General features: G+C 36.2%; 1 protein-coding gene across 1 annotated transcript in view; it reads right to left on the reverse strand.

Annotated features, from left to right (window-relative positions):
* Positions 1–827: 827 nt before the first annotated feature.
* LOC113827729 (alpha-tubulin N-acetyltransferase) overlaps positions 828–12,500 on the reverse strand; it is a gene marked incomplete at both ends in the record, with an annotated part of 12,000 nt that continues 327 nt past the window's right edge. The window contains 8 exon segments of the mRNA XM_027380619.2: positions 828–863; positions 5,565–5,755; positions 6,124–6,329; positions 8,257–8,292; positions 10,852–10,930; positions 11,289–11,448; positions 11,651–11,798; positions 12,218–12,389. Coding sequence (XP_027236420.2) covers positions 828–863; positions 5,565–5,755; positions 6,124–6,329; positions 8,257–8,292; positions 10,852–10,930; positions 11,289–11,448; positions 11,651–11,798; positions 12,218–12,389 — 1,028 coding nt within the window.

Genomic DNA, 12,500 nt, shown 5'->3' on the forward strand with positions numbered 1-12,500 from the left:
GTTTTATCAATTCATACAGATAAAACACTGACATACTTGTGCATTCACTCATCCAACATAGCAAATACACATCCTCAACAAGGTGACAATTTGGAGTGGTGGCTTGTTGGTTAAGCAAGCAAGAGATATAACTACTTGATGCAACAAATATTTTCATTTGCTGTTTCTTATGTTTATTTTTTCTCCGTTTTATTCTGCCTTTGTTACATAATAAACAACTTCAAAATATAAAAATAAGTCCAATTTCCAACAAAATTTGTAATTTTTCTGCTTCAAATATTACAACTCTTTAAGCAAATGCAGATCTTCGCAACACATGCACTATGCAATCCCTGCCACAATCAATAAGAAAGCAAAGCAAATGCCATATACATATATATTGTTAGTGCAGAAATATCTGTTGTAATATGAACAGTTGGGATGGCTTGTACAGCAAAGAACTTGACATCTTAATACTTCACATCAGTAACTACACATTCTTTTTCTGTTCAGTGTTTGGAGACCTTTATGAATCTTTGCTGCCAAGATTTTTCCCAGTGGGGGATTACAATCTGAAAGCACTTCCTCTGGATCCTAATAAAATGCAATTTTGTAAAAAAGCTGCAAGGTTAGAGATTCCTTAAATGAAAAATAAAAATATGATGAATAAAAAATCAAAGCATTTGGAATGAGAGACCAAAAAGATAAAGAATCTTGTAATGAGAAAGAAATAATAAATAACAGAGGAAGTGTTTTCAGTTCATGTGTTGTGTAATAACAGGATCAAATCTCAAACATATTTTAAGGTGTTTATTAGTGTTTCAGCAAATGTCTCCGTGGCAACTTACATAATGACACCAGCCCGCACAGCTGTGGCGTCTTGGCTGGATTGAAAGAGAGACAATGAAGCAATATAGTATATAGAAAATGGTTTTCAGAAAAAAACCTATTATCCCCGTCACATCAACAGGGAGGTTGTGAAGCCTTTTACCGTCTGTAATGTAATACACTGGCTGTTTCCTTTATTAAGTTTCTCCCTATTTATATTTCTGGATATACTACTGTGTGTGTGTGTGTGTGTGTGTGTGTATGTGTGTGTGTGTGTGTGTGTGTGTGTGTGTGTGTGTGTGTGTGTGTGTGTGTGTGTGTGTGTGTGTGTGTGTGTGTGTGTGTGTGTGTGTGCCTTTGTGTGTGTGAGTACACATTTGTGTGTGTGTGCCTTTGTGTGTGTGAGTACACATTTGTGTGTGTGTGCCTTTGTGTGTGTGAGTACACATTTGTGTATGTGTATTTATGTGAGTGTGAATTTGTGTGTGTATTTGTGTGTATGTATTTGTGTGTGTCTTTGTGTGTGTGTGTGTCTTTGTGTGTGTGTGTGTGTGTGTGTGTGTGTGTGTGTGTGTGTGTGTGTGTGTGTGTGTGTGTGTGTGTGTGTGTGTGTGTGTGTGTGTATGTGTGTGTATTTGTGTGTGTGAGTACATATTGGTGTGTGTATTTGTGTGAATGTGTATTTGTGTGAATGTGAATTTGTGTGTGTGTATTTGTGTGTGTGTGTATGTGTGTGTGTGTGTGTGTGTGTGTGTGTGTGTGTGTGTGTGTGTGTGTGTGTGTGTGTGTGTGTGTGTGTGTGTGTATTTGAGTGTGTGTGTGTATTTGAGTGTGTGTGTGTGTGTGTGTGTGTGTGTGTATTTATGTGTGTGTATTTATGTGTGTGTATTTGTGTGTGTGTATTTGTGTGTGTGTATTTGTGTGTGTGTATCTGTGTGTGTGTATTTTTGTGTGTGTATTTGTGTGTGTGTCTTTGTGTGTGTGTGTGTGTGTGTGTGTGTGTGTGTGTGTGTGTGTGTGTGTGTGTGTGTGTGTGTGTGTGTGTGTGGTGTGTGTGTGTGTGTGTGTGTGTGTGTGTGTGTGTGTGTGTGTGTGTGTGTGTGTGTGTGTGTGTGTGTGCGTGCGTGCGTGCGTGCGTGCGTGCGTGCGTGTGTGTGTGTGTGTGTGTGTGTGTATGTGTGTGTGTATGTGTGTGTGTGTGTGTATTTGTGTGTATTTGTGTGTGTGTGTGTGTGTGTGTGTGTGTGTGTGTTTGTATGTTTGTGTGTGTGTGTGTGTGTGTGTCTGTTTGTGTGTGTGTGTGTGTGTGAGTGCGTGCGTGTGTGTGTGTGTGTGTGTGTATGTGTGTGTATTTGTGTGTGTATTTGTGTGTGTATTTGTGTGTGGATTTGTGTGTGTGTGCATGTTTGTGTGCACATGTGTATTTGTATGTGTGTACTTGTGTGTGTATGTGTACGTGTGTATTTGTGTGTACGTGTGTATTTGTGTGTGTGTACATGTGTATTTGTGTGTGTGTACATGTGTATTTGTGTGTGTGTACATGTGTATTTGTGTGTGTGTACATGTGTATTTGTGTGTGTGCATGTGTATTTGTGTGTGTATGTGTGTATTTGTGTGTGTACATGTGTATTTGTGTGTGTATACATGTGTATTTATGTGTGTATGTGTGCATTTGTGTGTGTGTGTGTATATGTACAGGCATATGTGTGTGTGTGTGTGTGTGTGTGTGTGTGTGTGTGTGTGTGTGTGTGTGTGTGTGTGTGTGTGTGTGTGTGTGTGTGTGTGTCCAAGTTATAAAATAGAAATTTTTGCCAATCATACAAATAATAGAATCATTCTATATAATTTTGTCCTAAAACTCCCCAAAAGACCACAAAGCTTTCCTAACCGTACAAGAATAAAATATGCACATTAATGAGAATCTGAATCATTTCCATACTTCACTTGGTATCATGATAGAATGGCCATCTTATCATTTATAAGGTCCATAATGATGTGCTGATGTGCTCCATGCATGAAGGTGGTAGTGCTGAAAAGTTGTTCTTAACGCTGTGTTCTAGAATGCTGAGGTGTGATATGGAGTAATAATTTTTTCCCATTCATTCCAGTAGTCCCTGTTATCTACTCTATAGTGAATGTACTAAATAATTGAACCAAAGTATGTGCTTATAAGTTTGATATTTGTAAACATTAGATGTTGATATATGTTTCATGGCAGCAACAACTAAAGCAAAGATTTTTATATAGCTATATCATATTTGAAATACTGCACATTAGCAATAAATAAGATTTGTCTGAGCAAAATGCTGGATAGTTATCAATGTGTGCATAAGTCTTATCCTGGGTACACCTATATGCCTTTTGTTTATATTGCATATGCATTTTATAAAATAAGCAATACAAATTCAGCCAATGAACTGGGTCAGACAGGAGGAGGAGGGGGGCATGGAGATATACAAATAAATATACCCTGGTGTATGTTGACACAAAGTGGCTTTAACTGATAACTTTTTCCACTGTTCTTGAGAGTTCTATCAAAGCAATATGAGGGCATGGAAACATATCTGCTCACAGTATTGCAATTATTGTCAACTTGGGACAAAGACAAACAGTTTATAGGATCTTTTTTATTAGAAATAAGGAATCTGATCTCTCTCATTCTATATTTGGTGAAATAAGAAATAAAGAAAAGGTCAAAATATCATCTGATTATGTTTTTGAATGAGTGAGTCTGGTACACTTTATGTAAGGCCAATAAGGGCAATTTTCCAGCAAGCTTTATTCCCCTTAAAATTGAGTAAGAGAAATCATAACTGGAAAGAGAAAGTAAAGTAGGTTCTAAGATGAATCTGATGTGTGTTGACACAATGTGCACAAAGCTTATATCATATGCAAGATGTATTCTATTTCAGCATATGCTTTATACCAGGAATCCAGTATTATATTTATACTACAACGATCAATATTTTGTACATGAACTGCTTTTATGTTGCTTACATGAAAAATATGGCAAAGTAATGTGTGCTCCAAGGAAGCAATATAGTGTAACAAAAAAGTATATATATCCATATATATATATATTTACTACATCAGCTGCATTTTGCAAGAAAACCTTCTGCATCTCAGACAACAGTGTCCACAAAAAAAAGGTGATGCAACTGATTGACTTACCATTTATAAGCCTGATCTAGAAGATTGCAGGGATGTACAGTAAACACTTAGCCCCACAATATCCTTATCTTGTCTGCAGAGCACTGGGGCTGTGGGATATTTGTCTCGATCTCTCCTAATTTACTTCAACTGGTATTCTGATAATCCTCCCACTTGTTAACAGTGATCTTCCCAAGTGTTAATTGTAAACCAGCCAATTACGTCAATGACTATTCTCTTATTATCTCTGTATTCCTATGAAGATACACAATTATCTGAACTTTTTGTTTCTTCCATTTTTCATGTTGTTTTCATTATCAATTCCAAATATCTAATCTATCTACCTAATCTCCTCCTCTACTTAAAATTTGATTAGTATCTATGACAAGTTTTTAACTTAATTTGGCTTTCATATTTTATCCTAGCTTTTTTTTTTTTTTTTTATCAAACAGAAGGTTACTTGTAATGTTACTATATATTTCATAATACCTATTAAAGCCATGCAGCATCCTATTAAAATGAAAATCTACAGGACTACTAATTTTCCTTGGGTGAATCTGTGGACTCCAATCAATCATGAAGTATTCAAAACCAAAATACAGTTAGCAATCCACATAGCATTTTTATCCTACGTTCACAAAGCAATTTACATGTAGTCGTTAAAATTCATTCAATTAAGATTTCATATATAAGTCCTATACACTTTATATTTCCATTTTATCTTCAACTTCCTTCAAATGAACCTTCATTATCACATACTCAGGCATGCACAAAAGACTACTTCAACTTATCATTTAATATCAATCTACTCAGGCAAAAAACACATTAATACCAAGTCATAATCACTGGCCACTGAAACTCATTAACAGTCACACACATTCTGTAATCAAATCATGCCAATCTCAACCTCTGCAGTTTCCTCTTTTGGCAAAATACAAACCATCCATACTGGAACCCAGCCTAAGCAACACTGTTCAGTCAAAAGCTTTCATGTGCTCTAGCATTTCATACCTTTATAGAGGATGTTTCTCCTGTACTGATTACATATCACTCTTTCTCAAGAGACAACACTAGAGACAAGTTACTATAGCATAAAATGAAACATTGCAACAACAAAAATGAAATAAGAATGACATTTTTATTTGTCAAGAGTTCTTCAGCAGACAGTAAAAAACAATATCACATATAACCTCAAGATATCTATTAAAAGCTTTTACTTCATGGGTAACCTTACTGTGAACCATTGCACACTGTCATTTTCAAGTATTTAAAACTTGACATATGTCATTCATTTCCTGTACTGAATTTATCCAGTTTGGATATTAGATGGTATTTGCCTGATTTCTACCACCTATCTACCATGGCTCTCTTAAATACTTGAAACTATGAGACAGAGGTGCTGAAAGGCTTGGGTAAATAGCCAAAGAGATTTATCTCTGCTATTATGGAAGGTTTCTATTTTGTATAAGAGAATAAAGGACCAAATGTAAGCAATTGTAATTTCTTTAACAGTTCCCTTAAAAAAAATCTTCCTAAATTGGATATTTGTGAATCCCCATACACCAAAATCACATCCATCGAACAAGCGACACTCCTTCCTGACATACCTGGAGACTGGTCTGGAGCTTCTGATAACGCCATCTGGTCCACCTTCTCGACAATGCCATCCTCTTCCACAGATGGCTGCTGGTTGATCACGCTGCCCTCGTCGTCCTGGTCATCATGTGAAGCCTTGGAGGGGGAGCCGCCACGCTCAGGGGACGTGGCCGGTGTGGGAGCAATAGACCCCTCCAAGCTTCTGGGGTTATCATGGAACATTAATAATAAGTTGACAATATGGTAAGAAAGTGAAGACAGTAAACACACAAACATTAATTAAAGTATTCTTATACATCACTAGGAATTTTTTTTTTTAGCATTTATCATAAAAAATATATACATAACTGACATAAAGTATTCATGGGCATACTCCATATCACAACCACTTCTCTTATTAAAAAAAAAAAAAAAAAATCAATCGATCAATTAGTTATTTGTATAATGTCTATTGCTAAAATTCAATCCAATATATCACATGAACTAAAGTGAAATAAACATATACTTAATTACAAGAAAATAAAAATAAATAAATAAATAAATAGATAAACTCCTCCATTATATGCTCACCTGTGCCCGTCCACCATGTCCGCACTGTCCTTGCGGCTGCCAGGCTGTGAAGTGGTAGGGGGAGTATGAGGGTGTGAACGGGGGGGAGAGCCACCCCATGGGGTACGCAGAGGAGACCCAGTGTTAGAGGGGGTGCGAGAGGCTGAGTAGGAAGTTGGGGTGCGAGAGTACGGAGATTCGCCTCCTGACCTCGGCCCTCGCATCCACTAGAAAGGTGGGTGGGGTTAGAGACTGTGCTTGGCCTTCAGTATGCCTGTCTGACTTAATTTACTAAATGACAATTCTTTTCAGGGGACTACATTTAGAAAATCTGATTAAAAAAAAAAAAAAAAAAATCTTTTTCTCTTCAGTATGATTTTACTATTGAAAAAATAAATCATTAAAATAAACAAGCAATAATAATTTGGAAAAAAAAGCTCATATTCCTTACTGAAATATAATTTGGAAAAAAAGAAGCTCATATTCCTTACTGAAATCATTCTAAATTTCCACATAAGACTTGTATCACAGATTAGAATTCTAGTCTATCACTGATTCAATTCCCATTTATAAAATAGTGAGTATTCAAGTCCCTACTCTCTTACCTCAGTAAAACCATTATCAATGAAATTGTGATTCAAACCACAAATAATAATTCAAATTTGACTTTGGACATCTTACTCCCAGTAATAATAATAATGATGATACTCATCATAACAATAATGCTAAAAAAAAAAAAAAAAAGTAACACTAACAATATTCAACATTGCCTTAATCCAGATTAAAACACAGTTTAACCTTTAATCAGAACCCAAAGTTCACTAATTTAATAGATATGAAACAGATTTTTTTCTCTACTCTAATAAACTTCTTTTCTTACTACTTCAAAGCATCTGTGACTGCATGCAGTCAGGTTGTCAGAATAAGCTAAGCATATCCATATATATGATAAGATAAACACCTAGAAATACTCAGACATTAAACAAAGGCATCACATATTCTGCATGCGACTACAAAGCTGAGAGGAGTCTTTTTTTCTAACCCTGCACTCATGTTTTCAATAACCCTAGAATTGTCCTATGGTGAATGGAAAACAACACCTGTGCCTCTTGTCTTCCCCATAATTTCTTAGGATTGCATCACCGAGTTGTTTTGGTCAGATCCTCCAAGCTATCCTGATCCCTGGATACATGTTCTATGGGATACACACAACACATACTTAAACCTGTTAACCACAAACCTGGAAAGAGGTGCTTCCATGACTTGTTGGTATTCATGCAGGACAGAAATCTCCACTAAAGAAAAATACTCACACTTGAAAATTTTCAAAAAAAAGAAGAAAAAAAAAAAAATAAAAAAAAAATAATAAAAATAAAATAATAATAAATAATAATTACGTATTTCTATGAGAACAAATGCTTTTATTTTGTCCATTCAAGAATCCTGCTAAGCAAAGCATGCATGGTCATTTGAGGAAAAAAAAAAAAATTAAAGAAAAAAATATCAGAGAAAGTATTTTCTCTTCTCTACAAAGGAAAAGGCAACAAAGAGAGAAAAATACTAGCCCTCAAATTTTATGCATTTAAAAATACATTATCTAAAGAGCACTTTAAAGTAGCATAACAACACAACTCTCTTACTACAGTATGAATTTCCATAAAAATAATAATCGAGTTGTGTTTCCTTCTTAAGCAACATCAGGTCAAGCTTTGCAGTAAAAGAAATATTCCAGTAACACAATAAGTAAACATTACACTGGTTTGCATATTTGCATGTTACCATGTACCCATATGTTACTGTGCCCTTACACACTTGTTTTTTAGTGATAAATGTTGTAAGGAGTGTAGTACATTGATTTCCAAATTATTCTCGGACACTTGACATCAAACAGAAAAGTATATTATTCATGAAACTAATAAACAATAAAGAAAGAGGGGAAAAACAAAAAAACTACAAACCAGGCGAAGAAAAAAACATTTCAGCCCTGGGGATCAATCTTTGTAATCCACTTATGAATGTTGAGGAAATACTTTCTCAAAATAAAGCCACAAACTAAGTGTGGCTGACACACATGCAGCCAGACAGATCTGAGGGAAGGGGAAAGGGCGCACAACACAGACGTAGAGGGAAGCACATGAGGGGGAGCCTACCAACCTGTCCTACTGCTTCCTTACTTCCCTGTTCTTCTGACTGTGATGGGAGAAAGGACGTGAGAGAACGAAAGAGTGAGAGACAGAGAATAGGAGGAAGATGAAGAGTGACAGAGTGGGGGAAAAGTACAAACTTTGTATTACCAAACTTTGCCTAATATACCTAAACAAAATATATAACAAATAGTATCATGTAATTTCATGTGCCTTGAGTCACCAACTTGTGACTTGGGGACAGCAAATAAGAAATTCTACTACAAATTAAAGCAAAGTCAATAATTTTTAAGAAATTCTGACTTTGATTCACCTCTCTTTTAATATCATCTAAATATCTGTGAATAAAAAATAACTTTGTACGAAGTCTCATGGACATAAATATATAAATACATACATCTAACTTCATGTCTCTTAAACTTCTATATACAAATATATTTACTTATCATACTGAGGTTTTATCATAGAAAGGGCATATGTAGACCAGGCACTTGCATGAGGGCAGATTAATTAAACACCTCTGGAAAATGGAACAGACATTACTTTTAGGGAAACAAGGGAAGCATGTGAGTGGGCCAAAGAGGGGGATTATGACATGAGACTTTGTGAGGAGAGTGAGGCCATTGCCGGGACATGTGAGATGTCTGAGTGATTCAAGGCATGAGGTGCGTTACATTGTCTGGATAATGAGATGTACTCAATGGGATGTTGGGTGTCAAAGGCAGAAGTGCCAGATCAGTTTGCTGGAGAGACTGCTTTTCACAGAAGAGGCTGGAGAGAGACTACAAAGACAGGTGAGTTAATCTGGAAGAGTGTGGAGAAGGAGAAAGCTTACTGTGAGTGTGAACAAGAGTACAATTATTTAAGGTTGCAAAGGAGAGTGGAAATTCTACACAAGTTACAAGAGAGGGAGGAAGAAAAAGGTGAAGAAATGCATCCATTTAAAGTTTGAAGGGAACTGGAAGTTTCAGCAGGTGGGATTTTGGAAGAGCAAATAACACAGACAATTCATCAACTAGGGACTGCTGCTCAATGCTTAGGACAAATGAGATAAGGGCCTTAAGAAACAAATACAATTTTACATTGTATAAACATGTCTAACATAAAAATAAAGTATATAACTACAACATCAAATTACACTAGTTCCTGCTGTTTAAGTATAGATGAACAAGATATATAGTAAAAAAAAAGTTCTGCCTTCAGTTGACCTAAATCTGCAAACACATAAAATATACCAAGTGAACAATCACTGCGCACAATATGAACAATGAATTCTGTCCTTACTCTTTACACACTTTAATACCCTAAATCTATTTTCCTGTAATTCCCCTTCTTATTCAACCTCCAAAAGACTCCCTCTCTATTTCTAGTTTATTTCATTAACCCATTCACCTCGAGTAAAAAAGTTTGGCAAGTGGACATGATCGCAGGATAGTTGGCATGCATCGTCAGTTTCCCCTATTTGCATCTGGCTCGTTTGGTAGTTTGCGAGCGGCATTTGGCACCTAGAAGGTTTTATTTAGCTATAATTTTTCATAACATTAAAAATTTGAAGGTATACCTTCACTTTAGGTGCTATTTCCTAAAAGCTGTACCATATAAATGAAGCCGATACTCTGTCCGATGAGCCAATGGCACGGGAATGGTCGTGATACTATGCCATCTGCTACTTTGTCCACAACAGCCATGGCATGTACATACATGCCACCCGGCGGCAGGGGGTTAATATTCTAGTCTACATCAATACATCACTATCATTCTCTATGAAGACATTCTTCTACATCTAGACATTCCAATATTCAAATTAACCCTTGTATATCATTCTGTGCAAAGTAGACTTATAAACCTATGAACTCTATGAAAATCAAGTGCCAAGTAACAGGGGGTTCAAATCTCTCTAATCTAAAAATGAAAAGAAAGAAAAGAGTAAGTGGATACTGAAAGCTGAAGTTGGAAGGATCTCTTCCTTTCTTCAATGTTTTACCATTTCTACCTATTTCCCATAGAATTAACTTCTAACTTTCCTAAACTAGTGACATCATCAATAAAAAGGCCTCTGTAGTATTTTTCAATATTTCTTTCTCTATATAAAAAAATATTAGCAAAACTGAGCATGAAAAATAAGACAGTCTGTTACAGTGTACAAAAAATGGGGTGCATATATAACAGACCTCATCAGAATATAGTTTACCATGATCCTTCAACCATTCTTTACAGCAGCATATTACATTGCAAAAATGTGAGAGTCATGCACTGTGTTGATATGCTCTTCCTTGTGGCAACAGGTAGAAACATGCAGCAGTAGAAAATAAATACCTACATTCATTATCACCATGAACATATGATAGCACACATTTAACTCTATTGTATTGCAAAATCAGTGACTTCAAAATACATCAAAGAATGGAGATTAAACTCTTCCTCATTTACCTGACTAAGAGATATCAATCTAAACACAAACAAGGGAAAGGTACACTAGATTTAGCAGGGTCACAACTACAGACATGAAACTATTACTACTCTAATATATCAACTGAAACTAAGAAATTAAATAAGAAAGAAAAAATTCAATAAACAGATCATGGGCAATACAACTCCAGCTTACCTCCAGGGTGGTCTGGTAGCGAGGAGAAAGCCTGGCTGCAGGAGTGTGGCGATCAGGACGGCCATGCAGGATGTCAACCCTGATAAAGATGGGACTTGCCAAGTTAAATGGTAACATGAATGATGAAGTGGTAAATTGTCACACTTTTTTCAAGCAAAATGTGCATCTCAAAACATTTCATCAAAGCATCTCTATTGTGTGTGCGTGGGCACAGCTTTCAAAATCAAGTAAGATGTATTCACATTCAACGTGTAATCACTTGCAGGTCCATATGTGAGAACATCTAATATAAGGTGATAATACAGTTCTATATCTTATAAATAAAGTAAGAAATACAAATAAATATATCTGCAGTACACACATACAAAATACACGCACATGCACAGACACACACGCATGCAAGCACATACACATGTAAATACTGCCATGATACTTACATGCTATTGGCCTGTCGTGATGGATTTGATGGGCGACCAGCTGAGTGGGAATAGCTTGAGGTGGAGGACCGCCTAGAGCCGCTGGGAGACTGGGTGCGCTCGGGGGAGGCTGTGCGTGGACTGCGGCTCACTACAGTCATGGCGGCTTCGTCTGTTGTTACTAGTAAATGTGCAGTTAGAGTCAATATCTTGCTACAGGTTAGGAAATGAACATGTCTGATTACTCTTTTTAAAGTGATAATACCAGTACTTCATTCAAAATCAGTAAACAAAAGCTGATATTCTATCTTAACTCATTAATGATACTAGAAGAAAAAAAAAAGAAAAAAGATGAGGAGGAACACTTCAAAGCAAACACTTACTGGGGCGATCTTGGAAGAAAGCATCAAAGACTACAAAGTTGTTAATCTGCGGAATTGTCCTACTGAGGCCATAATGCTTGCGTAAGAAGGCTAAGAATTTATCTGATGGCTTGTCCACAGCCATGTGCTCTGGCCGCACATTTTGCTCCTGCAGATGGCCGAAAACAGAACCGTCAAATATCATAGTTCTCTTATAAGCAATCATTATTCCAACATATCCTATCATATGAGTGAACCAATGCCATATATAGTGTATAATGTATGAACCATACAGTACACAATATATACAAAATATCACAGCTCAACTTTCTCTGATTCCACGCAAGGAATTCTATATCTAATTGCAAGGCAATATGGCTGTACCATCCACTGAGAAAAGGCAATCACCAAATGTTTCTTATTTAATGAAAAAAAAGTACAAGCCATAAAACTAAATCTGCACAGAAAATCAACACTGCATCTGAAAAGCAGCAAGAATATTGTCACTCTTCAAAGAACAAATGTAAGTAAGTATAAATTCAAACTTTTAACTTTGCAAAAAACAAAAATAACAGAAACATCAAGTACCCTAAGCATGTAATCAAAAAGTCTTCTGCCATATCCTCTGCGTTGCCGAGACTCATGAATGTAAAAGTCTAGGACGCATAAAGGAGCACACTCCTTTGTTCTCTGGTCTTGGTTAAGCAAGAACAACTTCTTCCGGCCAATCTTGAGCATGCCGACCACAAGAGTCTGTCCTCTGCAATAAAATTGAGTAATTTCTTTTTATTTCTTCATTAACATAACAGTAAAATAAATATGTATATATTTATCTGGGATATTTAAAAATAGTCAAATGGAAATGAGGGAT

The sequence above is a fragment of the Penaeus vannamei genome, chromosome 3 (assembly GCF_042767895.1).
Source record: "Penaeus vannamei isolate JL-2024 chromosome 3, ASM4276789v1, whole genome shotgun sequence".
Lineage (NCBI taxonomy): Eukaryota > Metazoa > Arthropoda > Malacostraca > Decapoda > Penaeidae > Penaeus > Penaeus vannamei.